The sequence below is a fragment of the Piliocolobus tephrosceles genome, chromosome 12 (assembly GCF_002776525.5).
Source record: "Piliocolobus tephrosceles isolate RC106 chromosome 12, ASM277652v3, whole genome shotgun sequence".
Classification (NCBI taxonomy): Eukaryota; Metazoa; Chordata; class Mammalia; order Primates; family Cercopithecidae; genus Piliocolobus; species Piliocolobus tephrosceles.
Window position 1 is genome coordinate 82,576,423 of NC_045445.1, and position 26,130 is coordinate 82,602,552.

General features: G+C 37.8%; 1 protein-coding gene and 1 pseudogene across 4 annotated transcripts in view; one reads left to right on the forward strand and one right to left on the reverse strand.

Annotated features, from left to right (window-relative positions):
- Positions 1–26,130, reverse strand: part of EDA (ectodysplasin A) — a 450,652-nt gene that overhangs the window by 100,576 nt on the left and 323,946 nt on the right. For 3 of the 4 annotated variants that reach the window (XM_023202407.2, XM_023202406.2, XM_023202405.2), the window contains exon 2: positions 2,296–2,401. In XM_023202407.2, the coding sequence (XP_023058175.1) occupies positions 2,296–2,401 (106 nt within the window). Of the gene's footprint in view, positions 1–1,946; positions 2,402–26,130 lie in introns of those variants that run through there. The other variant, XM_023202408.1, reaches the window with a different exon arrangement.
- On the forward strand, positions 20,392–21,256 carry LOC111536122 (annotated as a pseudogene).

Sequence of the window (26,130 nt, forward strand, 5' to 3'; positions counted from 1 at the left end):
GGAGATTTGGATTGACTTATCACTCTTTAACTCATTGGAGCACCTGCCACATCTAAAGAAATGTGAAAAGTTGGAAATCTAATAAAATTCAAGGACCCCCAGGCATTCTCTACTCCTAACTCTAAGGGACTCTTGGATTCCCCCAAGCTATACTGATTAAAGAAAAATGCCTGGATTGCATGAGAAACTTGGCATTGGCACCAAGAGACTAGAGTCTAGTGACTGAATAGAGTATCAGATCAGGAGGGAAGTAGATAAGAAGTGCTAAAAATTAATAAGAGAGGCTTTGACCTTGACCAGAGAGAAAACTGTTTTGTATCAGGACAGAATAAACACTCTAAGGAAGACCAGTATCGGAGATGTTGGTAGCCAGATTTGGACAAAGTAGTTTTGGGAAAAGGAGGAAATTACCTTCTTTAAGAGAAAACTTGGGAGGTAGATGAAGAGGTAAATCTTAGAAGCCATAAGATTTTCCACTCAGACAGGGAGGGAAGACCACACTCACTATAGAAGGTGATATTGCTCTTACCACCTGTCTCCTCTCTTCCTTCGCAACCAGGGATTATGAAAAGTTTGATGGTTGTGGGAGCAGCCTCAGGGGAAAAGCCAAAGGTGGAGAGACTTACATGTATCAGAGGGTGAGATGATTAGGAGAGGAAAGGGACCATGCTTCTCAGCTCCCTGCTTCCACATAGCCAGAAGACTTCTAGGAAACTGGCTACAAGTAGTAGGTGAATAATGGGTAACTTTTACTTCATGGACTGCATTTCTTAGGCTTGAATTGGTCATCAAGTGTATGTAAAATGACTGCTCTAGAGAATGGTCCCAGTGGTCCAGTTCTCCATTCAAAGGCTCAATGTTGTTGCCATCTCCACTGACTAGAAAACCCTATCTTACTGCTCTGACTCTTTTTTTCTTTTTGTATTATTATGGGGTCCTTGTTCTGAGCTCTTTCTCAGATTTCAGCCAGTTATACTTCTTCTTGCCCCTACTGACAAAGTCCTGGCTCCATCTCTTTAATAGCTCCTGCCTTCTAAAACTGCTTCCATCATTGGCCCTTACTCACATCAACAAATGTCAGTTTAAAAATTTCATTTTCATCTGTATAGAGTCATATTGCTTTGTAACCCTCCAGACACATATTATTGGCAGATGTAGCCAGACACATGCTGTCTTTGAATCCAGATGCCTTTGCAGCAGCCCAGAGCTATGTATTCTACAAACCCCTGTGCCCAAAGGGGTAGCATTATGTCAATTGACAGAGTGATGCTGAAATATCAGAGCAATTCAAAGACCCTGCCCAGGAGCTAGTTCAACATTTTGTTATGCCCCACAGAATGCATTGCTAGTTAACTTAAAGCTATTACACCCAGAACAGGGATGGTTTCCATTGATACATCACTGCCTAGCTGAAGGGGCAGTCAACATCATCAACTTACATAACAAACACCAACAATGTTCCAGATAGTAGGCTAGATTCTAGGGTTATACAAAGAGAAATGAAATCTCTGCCCACAAGAAACTTATAAACTAGTTCTAGAAGGTCTAGTTCAGATTTGGGCATGGTAGTGGATACCAACATTGATAAAATTATCATTGGAATTAGCACATCATGTAAGTGCTAGCAGGGTACAACACTGTCAATTCCAAGAATAGGACCAAATCCTCCTGATGGCCTTAATAGGTGCGGGACATCTCCGGGAGAGATGAGGTCCTTACAGAGGGTGATCTTGAGAGATACAAATGCTACCATGGCTCTCGGACATACTGAGAAAGGACTGAAGGTATCTGGAGTTGGAGGAGGGAGGATCCTTGTATAGTTAGTTCTATGTTAAAGAACTGATTGTTAGGTTAGGCTGCAGAAATAGTCTATGACCTTGGGTCTATGGAGAGCATATAAGATCATAAAGCACACTTGAAAAGGTAGGTTTTTTTTTTTTTTTTTGAGATGGAGTCTCACTCTGCCACCCAGGTTGGAGTGCAGTGGCGCAATCTCAGCTCACTGCAACCTCTACCTCCAGTGTCAAGCGATTCTCCTGCCTCAGCCTCCCAAGTAGCTGGAGCCAGGCCTGGCTAATTTTTTTTTTTTTGTATTTTTAGTAGATACAGGGTTTCACCATGTTGGTCAGGCTGGTTTTGAATTCCTCACCTCAAGTGATTCGCCCCCCTGGGCCTCCCAAAGTGCTAGGATTACAGGCAAGAGTCACCGTGCCCTACTGAGAAGGTAGTTCTTAAAAGGATACTTTTACTAACAGATAATTCAGAAATGATAAAGGATCAACTGAATAGACTTACCATCTGCTCCTTCATTGCTTTTGCTTCTTTTATTGCGGCGAACACGCCTACTTTCTTCTTCAGAGTATGGCCTTTCATCAGGGAAGAAGAAATTCAATAGGGCCATCTGTAAAAATTACAAGTACATTAGTCAAAGGTTGACCCCACTTAGTCATAGCCAACATAAAAAAAAGCTTTCCATAGACAGTCTACCTGTACCTTAAGTTTGATGTGTCTAAAGCCTGAGCCCATCTTCCCCTCCACTGTACAAACCATTTTATTTTTGATACCATTATTATTCTAATCATGTAGGCACGAAATTTTGGTTAATTTCTGAATCCCGCTTTTTCCACCCTGAATATCTAATAAGTAATCCATCGGGTCCCATTTCTTCATATATTTCTGGGATTCAGAGAGCCCAGCCACAAACTTCTAATTTACTGCACATACTGAGGATGCCCACTCAGAATTTGAGTTGAACAGAAAATTGAACAGAAAACCTTGAATTTGGCTGGAAGCAGTGGCTCACGCCTGTAATCTCAGCACTTTTGAAGGCCAAGGTGGTCGGATCACCTGAGGTCAGGAGTTCGAAACCAGCCTGACCAACATGGTGAAACCCCATCTCTACTAAAAATACAAAATTAGCTGGGTGTGGTGGGGGGTGCCTGTAATCCCAGTTATTGGGGAGGCTGAGGCAGGAGATTCACCTGAACCCGGGAGGCGGAGGTTGCAGTGAGCTGAGGTCACACCACTGCACTCCAGCCTGGGCAACAAGAGCAAAACTCTGTCAAAAAAAAAGAAAGAAAAGAAAGAGAGAGAGAGAGAGTGAGGAGAGAGAGAGAGAGAGAGAGAGAGAGAGGGAGAGAAAGAGAGAGAAAGAAAAAGAAAGAGAGAGAAAGATAAAGAAAGAGAGAGAAAGAAAGAAAACCTTGAGTTTGCTACTCCCCACTGGACTTCATTATTACACATTCATGATTTTGCCACATTCCTATTTATAATGTAATTTTGGTTTGTTCCCAAAATGCTGTGCATCCAATACTGAGGTACCATTTATGTCAATGCTCTTCTGGGAGTAAGTCATGACAAAGCACACAATTATTTTCTCCTCTTCTGAGATTCCTACAGCACTTGTGGTCTATAAAACTAATTTTGGTACCTGGTCCTCTACTGTCTTATAATGGTCTCTTATAATAAAATAATATGTTTCATATGTGAATGGGTCTGGCTTCACTAATAATCATAGCTTAAATATATACTTGCTGAATTGAATCATAATCTTTCAGCATGGGTGCTTTATTGTGGTAAAACCATGTGCTTGAGGTAAACAGTAAACACGGTAGTAGGATTGAGTGATTCTAATGCCAACTCTGCCACTTACTAGCTGTATAACCTTGAACAAATTACTTAAGCTTTAATTTTCTCATCGGTAAATAGGGATAATAATAGTACTTTGCAGATAAAACAGTTGTAGAGTTAGAATAGTACTTAGCATATAGTATGCACTTAATAAATGTTTGCTACTACTATTATTGTTAAACTTAATCTTCAAAATAGAATGGTTAATTTGGGGCCTAAAAAAGAACAAATGAATCTGCATTTGCATTCTATTATCAGTTCAAAAAATAAACAATTTCAGAGTCCTCATGTCTGCTCCATCTCTGATTACATGGAAAAAAATGGGTTGGACCCAAGAAAACCCTAATATTCTACACAAACTTTCTTCAAAATTCTGTGATTTACCCAATATCCTTAAGGTGTAGGATTAGCATCTTGAAGGTTACATGAATGTATTAAATATAAAATTAATAAATCAATGTATAGGTAATTTCCATCTTGTCAACAGGATTGCATTTCAAAATAAACTGCCATTTTTCTCAAAAATGGTTGAACATCAATCAACAATTTCACATGGTTCAACTGAGTAGCATTTTTGAGCCACTTAAGTGGAATATAAAAATGCATTTTCTCATAAAATCAACATAATAAAGTTTGGCTAGTTTTCCTGATAAGCCCACAGAAAGTTACTTAACTCACAATATAAATAAGCTAATGTGCTAATAATAGTATAAAACCAAACTGCTGTTTACAATAAAATCTCAATCATTTGCAACTCTACAAGTCATCCTGGATAGAAGAATTTTCTTGATAACTTTGAGTGCTGAAACTTACTTCAGCTATGCAGCCATTAAAAAAGAACAAGATCATGTCCTTTGCAGGGACATGGATGGAGCTGGAGGCCATTATCCTTAGCAAACTAATGCAGGAACAGAAAACCAAATATGGCATGTTTTCACTTATAAGTGGGAGCTAAATGATGGGAACACATGGACACATGGTGGGGACAACATGCACTGGAGCCTATTGAAGGGTGGAAAGTGGGAGGATGGAGAGGATCAGGAAAAATAACAAATGGATACTAGGCTTAATACCTGGGTGATGAAATAATTTGTATAATAAACGCCCAGGATACACATTTACCTATGTAACAAACTTGTACATCTTGCACATGTACCCCTGAACTTAAAATAAAAACTAAAAAAACCCCCCAAAACCCCAGTAATAATAATATTTACTTCAGTGTTTGTGAATATTAAAGTATATGATAGGGCCTAGTATAATGCAATAAAAAAGAAATTAGTTTATAATATGTGATTTAATTCAGGGCTTACTGAATATGTGGAGGACTATTTGCCTGTACGTTAAATGACCTCAATCCACTATGGTTTTGAGGGTTTTTTAATATTACAATTACATGATAGAGCAATACATGCTTTGATGGAGAGGAGCTTTAACTTCTCTGGGAGCAAGAGGGGAAGTATCTAACACAAACTGAAAGTGAACAAGTCATCTTGGAGGAGGTGTGCTACCTCTGTGAGTCCTAAAGGATGTCAAGGATTTAGTGATAAATGGAAAATGGAAAAGGAATTCCAGGAAAAAGGAGCACTGTGCTTAAAGGTTCAGAGGAAAAATAAAGAATAACAATTTTTGGAACTATAAGTAGCTTAGAATAAGTGGAATAAGGAGAGGGAATGGTGAGAAATAAGCCAAGGAGTATTAAGTAAGAGCCAGATTATCATGTTGAGGAATTTAGACTTAGATCCTGCAGCAGGGGGATCTTCTGAAGGATTTTTTCCCTTCTGAAATTTTTGTACCTTATAAAAATTTGATATATAATTTACATCCAATAAAATGCACAAATTTTAAGCATACAGGTTGAAGAGATTTGACAAATGGACACGCTTTTGTAACTACCACCCAAATCAAGATAAATCAAGATTTCCATCACCCCCTAAAATTTTTCCTTGTGCCCTTCGGTCATTCTCCAGTGCCCCCGACCCTGAGACAACTACTGTTCTGATTTCTATCACAATAGCTTAATTTTTCCTGTTCTAGATTAGAATCATCCATTATAACTTTTCATATGTATGAATATGAATTTTCATTCAACATACTGTCAGTGAGATTCATTCATGTTGTTGCGTGTATCACTAGTTCATTCCTTTTTAGTGCTGAGTAGCAGTATTCCACTGTATGGCTCTATCACATTTTTTTCTATGAATTCTCCCATTGATAGACATTTGGGTTGTTTCTAGTTTGGGGCTATTATAAATAAAGCTCATATGAACACTGATGTACAAATCTTTGTGTAGACCTATGTTTTCATGTTTCTTGGGTAAACACCTAGGAGTAGAACCTCTGGGTTACATGGTATTTGTTGTAAGAAACTGCCAAACTATTTTCCAGAGTGACTGTACCATTTTAAATGCTCACCAACAACATATAAGGGTCCCAGTGCTCTGCATCTTCACCAACACTTGGTACTGTCAGTATTTTTAATCAATCCCCCATTCTGGTGGATGTGAAGTACTGTTTCATTGTGCTTGGTTTTTGAGTGCTTGAACTTATTTTTAATGTTATTTTATCCTTTACCTTGCCTTCAACTATCAGATTTCACTTTACCTACCTGTAACATCTTGTCCAGTCCCTTCAGATTTGCTGCTTATAACTTGCTATAGGCTTGACATTTAGTTAAGACTAATTAGACTCATATACAAACAGAATAAACAGGCAATGAGTGTGGTTTTGAATGGCTTTTCCAATAAGTAAGATGCATATTTTCTAGTGGCTTAGAAGCCATTTGTTTACTACTTGATTTCTGGCTGTGGTCTAGATAGGTGAATCTATCATACACAAGTTCTACAAGAGTAGGTTATTAAGCATAATGCTATTTCTAGGAAAAGAGATTTTTGAAATGTAAATGAAGAACCTCCCCGCCATTACCAACTATAATTCCAGAGATTCCCTCATACTTGTTGTGCTCCCTCATGGGCTCAGCCCCTATGGGAGTTCTGGCAGGGGCCCTAGCACCTTCCTATGTCCTAGTGGTGGCAGTAGGAAAAGATACTCTTGTATTAACTGTTCTAAGGTTCTAACAGGAGCTTGTGAGAACTCAAGCCCCCAGAAGAGGAGGGCTGAGGGAGAAACAAACTTCTGCAGACAGCAGAAACAACTCCACCTTCCATGAGTAGGAAGAGTAGTTCAAAGTCCCTCAAGAGAGGTTGTTGATGAATATGGGACATTCATAAATCAAGTGTTCATTAGAAGAGAACTGCCTGCCTGTATATGAAAATGCTTTGAACATAGTTACATGGTTTGGCTGTGCCCCCACTCAGATCTCATGATTAATTCCCATGTGTTATGGGAGGGACCTGGTGGGAGGGAACTGAATCATGGTAGCAAGTCTTTCCCTGCCATTCTCGTAATTACTGAATAAGTTTCATGAGATCTGATGGCTTTAAAAAGAGGACTTCCCCTGCACAAGCTCTCTCTCTTTGCCTGCTGCCATCCATGTAGGACGTGACCTGCTCTTCCTTGCCTTCCCCCATGATTGTGAGGCTTCCCCAGCCATGTGGAACGGTAAGTCCAATTAAACTTCTTTATTTTTTAAATTGCCCAGTCTTAGGTATGTCTTTATCAGCAGAATGAAAATGGACTAATACACATAGTTTCTATTTTTTCAATAAAAATCAGAAGAAAACAACACAAAAACACTGCTTAAAATGAGAGTCCCTATTCGCAGGGCCCTTTTTTGCATCTCCAGTTAGAGGTAGAAGGGAAAACTATCCTCTGTATAATGGTAAAGACGAAAATCAGTGGCTGCTCACACAAAATGTCTGAAATTCTAGTTTGAGTTTTGCACTCATCAGTATAGCCTCCAGAGGCAAGTTGCAGGATATGAACAAAACAGTCTTCACTTTTAGAATATTGCTTTCCTATTTCACAAGGGAGGAAGCATCAGGAATGTTGGCCACAGCCAGGCATTTTGCTCAAGGGGAAAAAAAATCTAATTCTTTACACTTTATTAAGTGATTACACCCTTGTTTCCTATGGTAAAATTACATTGTAAACAGCACCTGCAGATTACAGGAATCTCAGCTGGAAACAATTCATTAACAGTGAGACATGAGAGATACATCCATTATTGCTAGTGACTCTCCAGACACTTCTACAAACATATTTTTTATATATATGTAAACCCACAAAATTATGTGGTACTTTTTTGGTACCATGACATAGAATAAATTTAATTCATTTTCTATTTCATGGCTAATGTCCTTGATTTTACTAGATAATTCACAGAAAATTACTCATAAGCCTCTTTAGGGAAGGGATCACACAGACATTTTTGTATAGCTAGTGCCTAGCCCTGGGCCTGGCACATAATAGGGCCTAATAAATCTCACTCTGTTGAAAGAATAATTAGATTGTCTTTGTTCATGTTGTTATAACGAAATACCTGAGATTCGGTATCTTATAAAGAAGAGAAATTTATTTTCTCACAGTTCTGGGAGCTAGGAATTCCAAGATCAAGGTGCCAACAGGTTTGATTATGAAGTGGGGGCTACTCTCTGCTTCCAAGATGGCATCCTGTTGCTGCATCCTCCAGAGGGGAGGAACATGATGGAAGGCAGAAGGGCGAGAGAGCTGAATACTGCATAAAGCCTCTTTTAAAACGACCTTAATCCCATTCACAAGGTAGGAGCCATAATGACCTAATTGGCTCTTAAAGGTCATTATGACCTCTTAATACCACCACATTGGCAACACCTACATTTTGGAGGGGACATACTTAAACCAGAGAGCAGACTATCACCAATCCATTCCCTAAAGCCAATATATATATACTTTTACTCTAATTGAGCCTAGTTTTTGAGATCCATCATGAAGAGGTACACTAAGGATTCAATACACTACTGGCAGGAATCAAATCAAAGGGATCCTAAGACTGAGAACCCTATAGGTCAGTGGTTCTCAAACTTCAGTGTACATCAGAATCACTAGGCATGAGTGTCAAATGCAGAATCCCAGGCCTTTCCCTTCCCAAATTTAGAGTCAGTCTGAGGTGGAACCCTAGAATCTGACTTTTCAACTTGCTCACTAGGGGATTCTGATGCACCCAGTCTTTGAACTAAACTTAGAGAGACAGCTGTATTGTTCATTTATCAATCAGTTCATTACCTTTAGGCTGAAAAAACAAAGTCCTTTGTTTTCTTCTGTGTAAAATAGGGGTATTGCATAGCTAGTGTTTTTCACCTTTTCTTCTATCATTCCCAGAGTTAATGTATTTATGAAATTGGTACTTCATGTGCCTCAAGAGAAGGCAGGTACATACCAGGCTCTGTAAAATCAGCAAATCAGATTTCTCTTTCAATGTTGTTGAATATAAAATCTATGTTTCTTATTGCAAGCACTGCTATCGCTATCATCAGCCATGAGCAATCAGCTGGGACCTTCAAATAAATTAAACCATTTATGCCCTGAAACATTCAACAAAATCTCTGATTTCACTATAGCAAGATATGAGCATCCTGGTACCAATGAGTGAAATAGGGTTGCCTCATTGGTACATATCCATGATGGATATGTCATAGATATAAAATGATTACAAAAGATGGCATTGAACACACTTTTAATCATAAGAACCCTTAACTCGACATGCTTTGATTATCAACAAAAGGTCTAGAGAAGGTCATTCAGGGTGGTGTTGTCTGGATAAACATTGAGTACTTACCATATGGAAGGCACTGAACTAGAAACTATTTTTAATATATATAGACAAACAACATACAAATAATTTTTTGGTTTTTTGTAGCAGTGATAGCACTATACAATAGGAGGTAGTAAGGTTTCAAAAACAGTGTGACAACAACAGAAGTACAGTATGTGCTAGTTGCTGAACAGTGTGCCAACTCCTGGGAGTAAGTAAACAAGGACATTCAACACTGATCACATCATCCCATGGGAGCTGTCACCAGTGGGGTGGGGGTGGAGGTGGCAGCAATCAGGCCAAATGCCAAATGAAACTGGCATCTTGGACATCTCTGATGTGAGTGCCAGGGATGGGCATGTCTTGTAGATATGTCAGAGGATGACTGAAATTATGGAGTAAGGCTAAATGTGGAATCTAAACACAACCAACATTTTTTCATCACACAGAGCTAAAAGCAGTCACTGAATTTTGCTTCCTAGGCAGTTTGACTTAAAAATCACTGCCCAACAATGCAAGTAACTACAAAGTAGAAAGGAAAATAAAAAACTATTTTTACTTGGGAAGATTACCATGGAATGGCACCAGTGTGAAATTGTACCACAGACCAGTTCAATCTCTGGCTTTTCTTAGATCCCATTTTGGGGCAGAACAGATCGCCTCACATTTATCAAATAATGCCTTATATATCTTAATTGTAATTTTTCTTCCCCCATAGGTAGTAAGCTCCTCAATGGCAGGTATATTTGTGGGTCCAGAACCAGTGTGTACTTGTCCTCTGGACAGGGTGAAATCTATTTAAGATGTACATCAAGGAGAAAGATGAGTTATTAGAAACACATAACTATTAATGCAAAGGGGGAAAATGTACTCCTGCCCTGACTTTTTGTTTCCTAGGTTTAGCTTGATTTCTAACATCCAGAACAGAGCTGAAAAACTAAAAGCTTACTGAATTGATCCTCATCAATGGAAAATATAAGTTGGGTCCAGCTTTTGTATGACTTTGAAATTTACACCCACCACAGATATCACATCTACTTGGTGAACTGTTTTATTGTCAGAGTCAGAGTCATGCTTAATGTAAAATGGTAAGAGGGGATGACTACTACTGAGATTCTGGAAGTCAGCTGGTCTATCAGCATTAAATCACTGTTCCTTGCTGACATGTGTAGAGATACAATGGCAGAAGGAAACCCAAGCATCTTTGGTATGGTGAGCTTTATGGCATAACCACAAGCAGGTGTGGCATAAGAAATACTCTAAAGGATGAATTCAAGAATAGCTCAAAATAACATTAACATAGCTGTGGGCTGCTGGGGAAAACAGCAGCAGAGACCAGCTTAGAATGCAACAATATGGATTCTTTGAACTTTTTGAGCAAAGGCTTTCAGCTGACCACAAGTCAAACACAGAAATACATATAGTGACAGGCTCTACAAGTAGCAGCTGCAGACACAAATTAAAAAATGGTTTGTATGTATGTCATATAGAAAGGACTTTTGGTTGAAGATTTAGTCTTTGCTCCACATGAGAGTGGATGAGATCAGTAGAATAAAAGGAAGGGCAACTATATATACTGGATGACACTGCCTTTCCTTGGAAGTGTGTGCTTATTTATTTTGTAATTCCTCATACTTCTAAAGTGAAAGGTGCTTTGGCACATAAAGAGAAAAACATACTCTTCCACTTGCAGTACCTGGAAATCACTAAAGGCAATCAGTTGTGAGTTTATAAATTAAATGAGCTCCGGATTCAGAAAACATTAGCTCAAACACAACCTCTTAATTGTGAATTGTTAAATGGCTCTTAAACATTTGATAATGATGTTGCAGTTTACCTTTATGAAGTTGGATTAGCACAAGTTAGAGTAGCGTTATGACTAAAATGACATTGCCTGAGAAATACATTTAAACTAGGATTTTTTTTCTCCTTGTCCAAAATTTCGTTATTAATAGCATTCTATGAAATCCATTCTGCTGCCAATGGAGACTTAAACCACATAAACTACCCCAAACCACATCTGACTACAACATTCAAGATAAATATGAAGGAAGGATAAAAGTGAAGTAGTTAGTGAAAAGAGAGTTGCAACAGTCAGAACTTGGGGGAGGGGAATAGGATACAAGTAAGAAGCAAATTAAGAAACAGATGACTATTGATTCTGAGAAGGCAAAAATGTTCCAAATATTATAACAAAATTAAGTAGTGGGAAAAATTTTAAGGAAAGATGAGTGATATTCAGTTTACATTGATATTGAAATACATTGTAGACTAGAGTTCAACTGTTATAACTAGGGCTCAGATAATGAAAGAAAGACTAGAAACAATGGTCCAAATAGACTCATGGGCTTGGGTAGATAACAAGGATATGAACGCAGATATGTGGCCAGCGGATCATTAATCCAGGACTGGCTCACAGGAATGTTAGTATAGAAAGTGAATCTCAGAGATCAGTAAGTAACTTCAGAGGAAAAGGTCAAGCAGGATAGGCTATAAGCACAGCAGATTGAATTCAAAGAACAGTTTAAGATACAGGTATCTTAGGGGCAGGCAGGTTAATCAGCAAGGATTTAGTCCATAATAAATGCCTGAAACAAACCTGAGAATTGGGAAAAACAGTAAAGGGCCTGGGACACAAATTCAGGATTTAAAAGACTATAACACTAGAATCACCAAGGGCATAAAAGGACTGGTAAGAAAACTACGAGACCAGCAAGACCACTGTGAGATTAGACAAATCCAAAGCTGCGATGCTGTTCTCTGTTAGCTTGGCATTTTAGTGCCTCATGTGTCCAAGTGTGTTCCAGGGCCTCCCTTCGGATAAATACAAAATAATTCATTATGTGACATAATGGCAGGCCAATAGTATTTCAGTGGCTGTAAAACTGAGAGACAAATGTCTTGAGAGACAATTTTTTTTCAATATGGCTACTGACTGGAATCCAGCATTAGGGTGTCTATGGAAATGTCATTTTCTTTTTTTTTTTTTTTTTTTTTTTTTTTTTTTGAGACGGAGTCTCGCTCTGTCACCCAGGCTGGAGTGCAGTGGCCGGATCTCAGCTCACTGCAAGCTCCGCCTCCTGGGTTCACGCCATTCTCCTGCCTCAGCCTCCCGAGTAGCTGGGACTACAGGCGCCCGCCAACACGCCCGGCTAATTTTTTGTATTTTAGTAGAGATGGGGTTTCACCGTGTTAGCCAGGATGGTCTCGATCTCCTGACCTTGTGATCCGCCCGTCTCGGCCTCCCAAAGTGCTGGGATTACAGGCTTGAGCCACCGCGCCCGGCCGGAAATGTCATTTTCTTAGAGGAAAATTCCTGACTCTTGCTTGTGACCATGAAAGTGAGTGAAGAAAGTATGTTAAGTGTTGTCTCATGAATATTTTTTATAGTATCTCAATGGAGCAACACACTCAAAAAGAAATTAGGATAAAATATAAACAAATGAAATGAAGTATAGCAAAATACCCTATTCATTAGAGTCAATTTTATGCATATTCATTGTTTGATTGTTAGTATTAGGGACTAAAGATATCTTTCCATGGAGCAATGGAGAATTAGATTTCAATGCTTTGTACTAATCTCTTTCACAGAGCTTTAACTCTAATGAATCCTCTGATTTCTATAAATGGATAAACAATGTAGGTTTGTCCAGTTCATACCTGATTGCTCCTAATTACAAATATTTTCCAAAAAATCCACAGAAACTCCATAAACTTTAAAATTTAACAAGTATATAGTCATCTGCATCAAGGTAACTCACTAACCAAACAGTTTTAGCCCCTCTCTCTCCCAAGATCCCATTAAAATGACATTAAACAAACAGAGGTGGAGGAGGTGGAGCAAGATGGCCAAATGAAAGCCTTCAGTGATCATTCCCCTTTGCAGGAACACCAAATTGAACAAATATCCATACAAAAAAGCATCTAAATAAGAACCAAAAATCAGATGAGTGATCATGGTACCTAGTTTTAACATCATATTAAGGAAAGAGGCACTGAAAAGGGTAGGAAAGACAGTCTTAAGTCACCTATGCTACCTCTCACCCATCCCCCGACAGTGGCCATGAAGCGCAGAGAGAATCTGCACTTTGGGGAGGGAGAGCACAGTGACTGTGACTTTGCATTGAAACTCAGTGCTGCCCTGTCACAGTGGAAAGCAACCTGGGGCAGAACTCAGCTGGCAACCACCGAAGGAACATTAGACCAGTGCTAGCCAGAGGAGAACTGTCCATTCCAGTGGTTGGAACCCAAGTTCTGGCAAGCCCTAACACTGCAGGCTAAAGTGCTTTGGGGTTCTAAATAAACTTGAAAGGCAGTCTAGGCCGCAAGGACAATTCCTTGGCAAGTCCTAGTGCTGTGCTGGGTTTGGAGACAGTGGCTTGGAACGCATGCAATCTAGTGATATATCAGCTGGGGTGGCCAAGGGAGTGCTTGCATCACCCCTCCCTCAACCAAAAGCAGTGCAGCTCAGAACTCCAGGAGAGATTCCTTTCCTCTTCTTGAGGAGAGGCGAGGGGAGAATAAAGAGGACTTTGTCTTGAAAGTTGGATGCCAGCTCAGACACAGTAGAATAGGGTACCAGGCAGAGTCCTAAGGCTCCCGTTCCAGGCCCTGGCTCCTGGATGACATTTCTAAACACACCCTGGGTCAGAAGGGAACCTGCTGCAATGAAGGGAGGGATCCAGTCCTGACAGAATCCATCACCTGCTGACTGAAGAGCCTTTGGCCCCTGAAAAACCAGCAGTGGTAGCCAGGCAGTACTCACCACAGGCCTTGTGTGAGATTCAGCTGTGCTGGCTTCAGGTGTGGCCCAGTACATTCCCAACTGTGGTGGCTATGAGAAAATTCTCTTGCCTGACAAAAGGAGAGGGAAGAGTAAAAGGGACTTTGTTTTACAGCTTAGGTCCTAGCTCAGCCACAGTGGGGTAGAGCACCAAGTGGGCTCTTGGGGTCCCAAATTCTAGGCCTTGGCTCTTGGATGGCATTTCTGGACCTGTTCTGGGCCAGAGGGGAGCCCACTGCCCTGAAGGAAGAGTCCCAGGCCTGCCAGCATTCACCACAAGCTGACTAAAGACTCTTGGGCCTTGAGTGAACACTGGCAATAGCCAGGCAGTACTCGCCACGGGCCTGAGGCAGTGGTAGCCACAGGGAGAGACTCTTCTGCTTGAGGAAAGGGGAAGGAAGAGTGTGAAGGACTTTGTCTTGCACTTTGGGTGTCAGCTCAGCCACAGTAGAATAGAGTACCAAGTAGGTTCCTATGCTTCCTGAGTCCATGTCCTGGCTCCTGGATGGCATCGTTGGACCTGTCTGGGGCCAGGGAGACTTGCCACCCTGAAGGGAATATCATAAGCTTGGCTAGATTTGCCACCTGCTGATTGTAGAGCCCTTGGGCCTTGAGTGAACATAGGCAGTAGCCAGGCAGTGGTCACCACAGCCTGGGGTGAGACTCAGTGTTATCCTGGCTTTGGGTCTGACCCAGCACAGTCCAGGTGGTGGCCACAGTGGTGCTTGTGTCACCCCTCTCCTAGCCTCAGACAGCTCAGCATAGAGACAGAGACTCTGTTTGGGGGAAAGTAAGGGAAGAGAGCAAGAGTCTCTGTATGGTGATTTAGGGAATTCTCCCAGATCTTACCCATGACCATCTAGGTGGTACCTCTATGAGTCTGCAAGAGCCACAGCATTATTGGGCTTGGGGTGGCCCTAAAGCTGCAGTGACCAAAGACTTAGATCACAACACTCAAGTCCCTTCAAATACCTGGAAAACTCTCCCAAGAAGGATGGGTACAAATAAACCTAGACTGTGGAGACTAGTCAATACCTAACTGTTCAATGCCCAGACATTGATGAATATCCACAAGCATCAAGATCTTACCAAATGAACTAAATAAGGCATTGGTGACCAATCCTGGAGAAAAAGAGATATGTGACTTCTCAGAGAAGTCAACATAGCTGTTTTGAGGAAGCTCAATGAAATCTAAGCTAACACAGAGAAGAAATTCAGAATCCTATCAGATAAATTTAACAAGAGATTGAAACAAAAACAATAAAGAAGAAATTCTGGAGCTGAAAAATGCAATTGGCATACTGAAGAATGCATCAGAGTCTCTTACTAGCAGAATTGATCAAGCAGAAGCAAAAATTAGTAAGCCTGAAGACAGGCTATTTGAAAATACACAGTCAGAGGAGACAAAAGAAAAAAGAATACAAAAAATGAAGCATGCCTACAGGATCTAGAAAATAGCCTCAAAAGGGCAAATACAAGAGTTATTTGCCTTAAAGAAGAGATAGAGAGAGATCAGGGTAGAAACTTTCTTCAAAGGGATAACAGAGAATGTCCCAAACCTGGAGAAAGATATCCATATTCAAATATAAGAAGGCTATAGAATACCAAGCAGACTTAACCCGAAAAAAGACTACCTCATAGCATTTAATTATCAAACTCCCAAAGGTGAAGGATAAAGAAATGATCCTGAAAGCAGCAAGAGAAAAAAACCGAATAACATAACAATGGAGCTCTATACATCTGGCAACAGACTTCTCAGTGGAAACCCTACAGGCTAGAAGAGAGTGGCATGACATACTTAAAGTGCTGAAGGAAAAAAAAACACCTTTTACCCTAGAATACTATATTCAGTGAAGATCTCCTTCAAACGTGAAGGAGAAATAAAGACTTTCCCAGACAAACAAAAGTGAGGGATTTCAACACCAGGCCTGTCCTACAAAAAATGCTAAAGGGAGTACTTTGATCAGAAAGAAAAGAACATTAATAAGTAATAAATAACCACCTGCACATACAAAACTCACCGGTAATAGTAAGTACACAGGAAAACACAGAATATTATAATATTGTAACTCTGGTGTGTGAATGACTCTTATCCTAAGTATAAAGACTAAATGAAGAACCAATAAAAAATAATAACTACAACAACTTTTCAAGACATAGACAATAAAATAAGATATAAATAGAAAAGAAGGTTTTAAAGTGGGGGGATGAAGTTAAAGTGTAGAGTTTCTATTAGTTTTCTCTTTGCTTGTTTGTTTGTATATTTAATCATTGTTGTCATCAGTTTAAAATAAACAGTTATAAGATATTATTTGCAAGCATAATGGTAATCTTAAGTAAAAAAATACAACAGATACACAAAAAATCAAAATCAAGAAATTAAATCATACCATCAGAGAAAATCACCTTCACTAGAAGGACGACAGGAAGAAAGGAAAGAAGGAAGAGAAGACCACAAAAATATAAAACAAGTAATAAAATGGCAGGAGTAAGTCTTTACTTATCAATAATAACATAAAAAAAATAGAGTGGCTGAGTAGATAAAAAATCAAGACCCAATAATCTGTTGCCTACAAGAAACACACTTCATGTATAAAGACACACATAGACTGAAAATAAAGGGATGGAAAAAGATATTCTACGCCAATGGAAACAAAAAAATTAGCATGAATAGCTATACTTGTAGCAGACAAAATATATTTCAAGACAAAAGCTATAAGAAGCGACAAAGAAGGTCATTATATAATGATAAAGGGGTCAATTCAACAAGAGGATATAACAATTTTAAATATATATATGCACCCAACTCTGGAGGACCCAGATATATAAAACAAATATTATTAGAGCTAAAGAGAGAGATGGACTCCAAGACAGTAATAGCTGGAGACTTCAACACTTCTCTTTCAGCATTGGATAGATCATCCAGACAGAAAATCAACAAAGAAACATCAGACTTAATCTGCACTATAGATCAAATGGACCTAATAGATATTCACAGAACATTTCATCCAATGGTTGCAAAGTACATACTCTTCTTCTCAGCACATGGATCATTCTCAAGGACAGACCATATGTTAGGCCACAAGAGAAGTCTTAAAATATCCAAAAACTTGAAATAGTATCAAGTATCTTCCCTGACCACGATGGAATAAAACTAGAAACCAATAACGAGGAATTTTGGAAACTATACAAACATATGGAAATTAAACAGTATACTCCTGAATGACCAGTGGGCCAATGAAGAAATTAAGAAGGAAATTAAAAAATTTCTTGAAGCAAATGAAAATGGAAATACAACATACAAAAACTTATGGAATACAGTGAAAGCAGTACTAAGAGGAAAGTTTATAACAATAAGCACCTACAATAAAAAACTAGAAAAATTTCAAATGAACAACCTAATGGCGTATCTTAAAGAACTAGAATTGCATTTAATTGTACATTACAATTGTAATTGTACATTGAAAACTAACTAAAATAGCATAATGGTATTGTTTGTAACATAAAGGATAAATGTTTGAGGAAATGGATACCCCATTTACCATGATGTGATTATTATGTACTGCATGCCTGTATCAAAAAACCTCATGTAACTCACAAATATATACACCTACTATGTACTCACAAAAGTTAAAAAAGAACCAGAAATGCAAGAGCAAAGCAAACTCAAAATTAGTAGAAGAAAAGAAATAATAATGGCCAGAGTAGAAATTTGAAATAAAAATACAAAAGATCAATAAAATGAAAAGTTTTTTATTGAAAGATAAACAAAACAAAATCAACAAACCTTTAGCCCAACTAACTACAAAAAGAGAGAAAACCTAAAGTAATAAAATTAGAGATGAAAAAGGAGACATTATAACTGACACTGAAGAAATACAAAAGATCATTATAGGCTATTATGAGCAACTGTATGCCAATACATTGAAAAATCTAGAAGAAATGGGTAAATTCCTAGACGCATACAACTTACCAAGATTGAACCATGATGAAATCCATCACCTGAACAGACTAATAGCAAATAATGAGATTTAGGTTGTAATAAAACATCTCCCAGCAAAGAAAAGCCTGGGACCCAATTGCTTCACTGCTGAATTTTATCAAACATTTAAAAAAGAACTAATATCAATCCTACTCAAACTATTCCAAAAAACAGAGAATAAGGGGGTACTTCCAAACTCATTCTATAAGGCCAGTATTACCCTGATACCAAAACCAGACAAAAACATAAAAAAAAAGAAAACTACAAGCCAATATCCCTGATAAACATTGATACAAAAACCCTCAACAAAATACTAGCAAACTGAATTCAACAACACATTGAAAAGATCACTCACTGTGACCAGGTGGCATTTATCCCAGGAATGCAAGGATGGTTCAACATATGCAAGTCAATCAGTGTGATACATCATATCAACAGAATGAAGAACAAAAATGATATGATCATTTCAACTGATGCTGAAAAAAGAGTTTGATAAAATTCAACATCTGTTCATCATAAAAACCCTCAACAAACTGGGTTTAGAAGGAACATACCTCAATACAATAAAAGTCACATATAACAGACCCACAGTTAGCATCATACTCAATAGGGAAAAACTGAAATTCTTTCCTCCAAGATCTGGAATAAGACAAAGATGCCCACTTTCACCACTGTTATTCAAGACAGTACTGGAAGTCCTGGCTAGAGCAATTGGATGAGAGAAAGATATAAAGGGCATCCAAATTGGAAAGGATAAAGTTGAATTATCTTTATTTGCAGATGAAATGATCTTATATATGGAAAAAACTAAAGATTCCACCAAAAAAATGATTAGAACTGATAAACAAGTTCAGTAACGTTGCAGGATAAAAAAAATCAACATAGCATTTCTATATTTCAACAGCAAACAATCTGAAAAAGAAATTAAGAAAGTAATCCCATTTACAATAGCCACAAATAAAATAAAATACCTAGGAATAAACTTAACTAAAGAAGTGAAAGATCTCTGCAATGAAAACTATAAAATAGTTGATGTAAGAAATTGAAGAGGACACACAAAAAGTGGAAAAGATATTCCATGTTCATGGATTAGAAAAATCAATATTGTTAAATATTCATAGTACCTCAAGCTATCTACTGATTCAATGCAATCCCTATCAAAATATCAATGACATTCTTCATGGAAATAAAAAAAATTCTAAAATGTATATGGAACCACAAAAGACCCAGAATAGCCAAAGCTATCCTGAGCAAAAAGAACAAAACTGGAGGAATTACATTACCTGATTTCAAATTGTAATACAGAGCTATAGTAATCCAAACAGCATGGTACTGGCATTAAAAGAGACACATAGACTAATGGAACAGAATACAGAACCCTGGAATAAATCCATACATCTACAGTGAACTCATGTTTGACAAAGGTTCCATGAACATACATTTGGAAAACACAATCTCTTCAGTAAATGGTGCTGGGAAAACTGGATATCCATTTGTAAAAGAATGAAACTAGACCCCTATCTCTCACTGTACACAAAGATAAAATTAAAATGGATTAAAGACTTAAATCTAGGACCTCAAACTATGACACTAATAGAAAAAATTTGAGGGAACTCCAGGAAATTGGACTGGGCAAAAATTTCATATCCCACAAACACAGGCAACCAAAGCAAAAATGGACAAATGGGAGCATATCAAATTAAAAAGTTTCTACATAGCAAAGGAAACAATCCACAAAATTAAGAGATAACCCACAGAATGGGAGAAAATATTTGCAAAGTTCTCATCTGACAGAGATTAATAACCAGAATATATAAGGAGCTCAAACCACTCTATAGGAAAAAAAATCTAATAATTTGATTTTAAAATGAGCAAGAGATCTGAATAGACATTTCTCAAAAGAAGACATACAAATGGCAAAGAAGCATATTAAAAGGTACTCAACATCATCGATCATCAGAGAAATGCAAATTGAAACTACAATGAGATATCATCTCACCCCAGTGAAAATGGCCTTTATCCATTTTAACTTTTATTCAAAAGACGGATGGTGTGAAAAGCGATGGCACAGCATGGTGCGGCGCAGCTCCTGATCACCTTTCCCCCTTGCTGGGCGAGAGGTGTCTATGGGGTACCCGCCACTGCCACTGCCGCTGGGTGCTGTCTCTATGGCGAGGGGAAGAGGAGGAGCGTGAGCTCAGCGACACAAGTACATAAATAAAGGATAACATATTTTCTGAAACGAATCCTCAATCAAGTATAACATTTTGATGCTTGGCATCTGTACTCCCTTGTGCCCTCACTATGCCAGCAGCAACTGTGGATTATAGCCAAAGAATTTGTGAAGTTTGGGCTTGCAACGTGGATGAAGAGATAAAGAAAATTCGTCAAGTTATCCAAAAATATAATTACATTGTTATGGACACTGAGTTTCCAGGTGTGGTTGCAAGACCCATTGGAGAATTCAGGAGCAATGCTGACTATTAATACCAACTATTGCGGTGTAATGTAGACTTGCTAAAGATAATTCAGCTAGGACTGACATTTATGAATGAGCAAGGAGAATACCCTCCAGGAACTTCAACTTGGCAGTTTAATTTTAAATTTAATTTGACGGAGGACATGTATGCCCAGGACTCTATAGAGCTACTAACAACACGTGGTATCCAATTTAAAAAACATGATGAGGAAGGAATTGAGACCCAGTACTTTGCAGAACTTCTTATGACTTCACGAGTGGTCCTCTGTGAAGGGGTCAAATGGTTGTCATTTCATAGCAGTTACAACTTTGGCTATTTAATCAAAATCCTGACCAACTCTAACTTGCCTGAAGAAGAACTTGACTTCTTTGAGATCCTTCGATTGTTTTTACCTGTCATTTATGATGTGAAGTACCTCATGAAGAGCTGCAAAAATCTCAAAGATGGATTACAGGAGGTGGCAGAACAGTTAAAACTGGAATAGATAGGACCACAACATCAGGCAGGATCTAATTCATTGCTCACAGGAATGGCCTTTTTCAAAATGAGAGAAATGTTCTTTGAAGGTCATATTGATGATGACAAATATTGTGGTCATTTGTATGTATGGCCTTGGTTCTGATTCATCATCCTATGTACAGAATGGCACAGGGAATGCATGTGAAGAGGAAGCCAACAAGCAGTCATGACATGAAATAGTCCTTTTATTTTTATTTTATTTCAAGCTACACACATGCTTGTATATAGGTTTTATCACTGGTTGAATCCCTTGAAAAATAGACAGTACCTTCCCCCCACCCTTTCATGGCCCATTTTATTGTCTGCCTTTCAGTACTAAGTATGATCATTCCTATCTCAGATCAAAAAACAAACAAACAAAAAACACATTCAGGTTAAATTTGGCCTTAATTTAATATACTTGTTAGCAAGCGTGTGCGACAGAGAGTGGAGAAAGCTACATCACTGAATATTTTGATAAACTTTACCTACTTGGGAGTTTGGTTTATTTTTCCCTTTTCCTAAATTAACTAGCACTGACTGTAATTTATTTCTCTGTTTCATGTCTCTCCCTTCCATTCTGCAGGAGTTTTAGCTATTTGAGATTGTGGACCATCAATTTTGTACTTTGGAGAGTGAGTCTGACTCGAAACCTCTGTTTTATCAGAAATTTTGTTTTTACTTGATCTTAGCTGGAAAAATGACCATCTGCCAACTTTACACAGCATTTACTCGGTTTTGACCCACAGAATATAGCACATTCATTGTGCAAACTGTCAATTCAGTGAAACTAAAAAAAAAAAAAAAAAAAAAAAAAGACAAGAAACTACTGAGGAGCTTAGTAACTGCTGTTTCTGTACATAGTGTTTAATCTTCCAAGCACATCTAGTGTCTATCAGTTTCTAATTGGCATGTGTAGGCTGCTCTGTGACTGAAGAATTTTCAAACCAGTCTTACATCCTTCAGGAAAAATCCCTTGTGATTGGAGATTTGGTATCTGCCAGGAAACTGGTACTCAAGATGTTGAAGCTACAGTTACTTTATGATAGCACACTTCCCTTGATCTGCTTATTTTTATTCCATCACTGTTTACCCTTGTTTTTTTTTTCATTTTGTAGCCATACTTACGATGCTCTTGATTTGTTGGTTATACAAATTGGTTTTTTTAAAATCCAAAGATAACAAGTCTTTAGGTATATTTTGTACCAAATTAAATTAGAAGTTAAAAATTGTGCTTTCATAGTTGCTACAAAGGTAAGTAATGAAGAGATGTGGTACAAAACAACAAAATCCATATATATGTATGTATATAATATATATATTATGTACTCATATATATATGAGTACATAAATAAAGGATAAAATATTTTCTGAAACAAATCTTCAATCAAGTATAACATTTTGATGCTTGAGAATATATAGAGAGAGCTAATAAAATTACCTGAGGAGTGTAATGCTTGTTTATTTTTTTGTGTATATCTTTGCAATCTATTTTACATATATTGACAAAAGAGACTGTGAAATATTTCACCATGCAGAACATGTGACCAGACCAGAGCATGTGTAGGATGTAGGAAGACTTTTCGGTAACCATTAACTCTACCCTGAAATTGTGGACTACAAGTTAGAATGTGTATTACCTATACTTCAATCAATAACATTAGTAAATCTCCAAATGTTAGTCACATTGATTTGTCTCCCTTGTACATTCTTTATTCATGATATTACAGTGCTGTAACTGGGTGGTCCTTTTTAAACAAATATTATTTGCAAAACAGAGGGTATTATTTGTTTTTAAAGCTTTTGTACATAAAGGCCTTAAAAATGTTTTCTTATTGAAAAAAAGACGGGCAATAACAAATGCTTATGAGGATGTGGAGAACAGGGAACCCTTGTACACTGTTGGTGGGAATGTAAATTATTATAATCACTGTGGAGAACAGTTTGGAGGTTCCTCAAAAAACTAAAAATAGAACTACCATATGATCCCACAATCCTACTGCTAGGTATATACCCAAAAGAAAGGACATCAGCTAGGTAAATACCCAAAAGAAAGGACATCAGTATATCAAAAGAGATATCTGCACTCTCATGATTATTGTGGCACTATTCACAACAGCCAAGATTTGGAAGCAATCTAAGTTTCTATCAACAGATGAATGGATAAAGAAGATATGGTACACATACACAATGCAGTACTATTTATCCATAAAAAGAATGAGATACTGTCATTTGCAACAACATGGAGGGAAACGGAGGTCATTATGTTAAGTGAAAGATGCCAGAGAAAGACAAACTTCATATATTCTCACATATTTGTGGGAGCTAAACAATTAAGACAATTGAATTCATGGGGATGTAGAGTAGAATGATGGTTATCAGAGGCTGGGAAGAGTAGTAATGGGTGGGGGAGTGGGGATTATTAAAGGGTACAAAATATAGTTAGAATGAATAAGATCTCGTATTTGATAGCAAAACAAGGTGACTATAGTCAACAATCATTTACTGTACATTTTAATATTGTACGTTTTAAAATATTATACATTTAAAAAAACTAAGAGTATAACTGGATTGTTTGCAATACAAAGAAAGGATAAGTGCTTGAAGTGATGGTTACTGCATTTACCTTGATGTGATTGTTACGCATTGTGTGCCTGTATCAAAGTAGCTTGTGTACCCCATAAATATATACCTACTACGTACTCACAAAAATTAAAAATAAAAAAATTTAAAAAATGACATTAAACAATAAAAAAGATATAATGAAGACAATAGTAGAGGGAGTCAGTGGAAAAGAGATCCCAATACATTTCTGATAGACAGAAATTGAATAGGATGCTGGCTGATAAAGACTGGCAGATAAAATGACAGAAGGGGCTTACAGCTTGTAGGATCACAGAAAAGTGTGAAAATTGGAAATGCCAAGTAAGGCAGAGGGTGACAATGAAATATGATAAATTCATTGAAAATCTGTATATTAATCATTTTCCTCCACTGCATATAGAACTGCTAGTATTCAGGCATTGATTCCCAAGGCAAAGAAAAAAATCAGAAGGTTATTCTCTAAAGAGATTGAATAAATTGTCTAATTGAGGTAACTAATGTGGGCATTCATGTTCTAAAACAAAGATCTCTACTATCTGGAATTTAGAGGTCCCCCAGTATAATGGCACTATTTACATAGGTGAGGCTTATTAAGTTGCAGGCCTTATATCTGGGGTACTAAACCAGTTTGCTCAACCCCTACACACATTATGAAATTTCAGAACAGCAAAGATATAGAAAAGATCCTAAAAGCTCCCAGAGAGGAAAAACATTAATAGTTACGGGAACAAGAACTGGAATGGTTTGATCATCTGATCAGCAACGCTGGCTCTTAGAGAGAACAATGGAGAAATGCCTTCAAAATTCTGACAGAATATTATTTCGAACCTATAATTTTGTCCTAATCAACTATCAATTGAGTCTGATAACAAAAGAATGACATTTTAAGATCGCAAAGACTAATAAAAGTAAGTCCCAGCTGTACAGTAGGCCTAAGGAACATTTAGTCTGAATGGAAGGAAGGAGGGCTCCAAGAGAGAGGCATCAAGAAAAAGACAGGAAAAGGATTCACCATTTTATCCTTTCTTTTTTTTTTTTTTTTTTTTTTTTTTTTAGATGGAGTCTTGTACTGTCACCTGGGCTGGAGTACAGTGGTACGATCTCGGCTCACTGCAACCTCCACCTCCCGGGTTCAAGCGATTCTCTTGCCTCAGCCTCCTGAGTATCTGGGATTACAGGCGCCATCATGCCCAGCTAATTTTTTGTATTTTTAGTAGAGACGGTGTTTCACCATGTTGGCCAGGCTGGTCTCAAACTCCTGATCTCGTGATCTGCCCGCCTCGGCCTCTCAAAGTACTGGGATTATAGGCGTGAGCCACCACGCCAGGCCTATCCATCTTTAAGAAATTAGAGAAACTTATGAATGTAGCAGACAATGCAAGAAAAAATAAAGGTAATTAGAAAATCCAGAAAAAAACAAGTTTTACAAATTAAGAAATGTAATACTATCAACACTTGACAGAATAGAGAAAAATTTTAAATAATTAACAATAGTATAAACATTGTATATTGATTTTCAACTTCTGGAAATAACCAATATACAAAAGTACAGGATATTTAATTATAGAGATAGTTAATTATAAATGTAGAGCAAAACATAAACATTACCACTCTTGGAAATGTAAAAACTAAAAGTACAAATGACTAGAATCGGTAGGTAGGGGAGAGAGATAAAGGGAACTTATGGCCTCTTTTTACAAACTCTTAATTTTTACAGAGAACTAAGAGATACTGTCCATAGTTTATGAAACAAGAAATAAAGGTCTAAGTATATTCCTCAAAAAAAAGAGGAACTAAAAAGCATGATAACTAAATTGGGACAAGAGATAGTATAAGTGAGTTATAGCCTCATTTATTAAATTATAAAGTTAATAAAGCCTAAAATAGATGAATTAAGAAATAGCAGTATATAGGGAAGCAGTCAATAGAGGAACTAAACAGAAACAGTTAACAGAGTGAAAGGTAATCTCAGAGGATTAGGATTAGGAGGGTTGGAACAGTGAAACATTGCCTGCATTATAAACTTTTAGGTACTTAGTTCATATTTTTAAAAACTATGTGCATGTAATACTCAACAGGTGCTGGAGAGGATGTGGAGAAATAGGAACACTTTTACACTGTTGGTGGGATTGTAAACTAGTTCAACCATTATGGAAAACAGTATGGCGATTCCTCAAGGATCTAGATCTAGATGTACCATATGACCCAGCCATCCCACTACTGGGTATATACCCAAAGGATTATAAATCATGCTGCTATAAAGACACATGCACACGTATGTTTATTGCGGCACTATTCACAATAGCAAAGACTTGGAATCAACCCAAATGTCCATCTGTGACAGACTGGATTAAGAAAATGTGGCACATATACACCATGGAATATTATGCAGCCATAAAAAAGGATGAGTTTGCGTCCTTTGTAGGGACATGGATGCAGCTGGAAACCATCATTCTTAGCA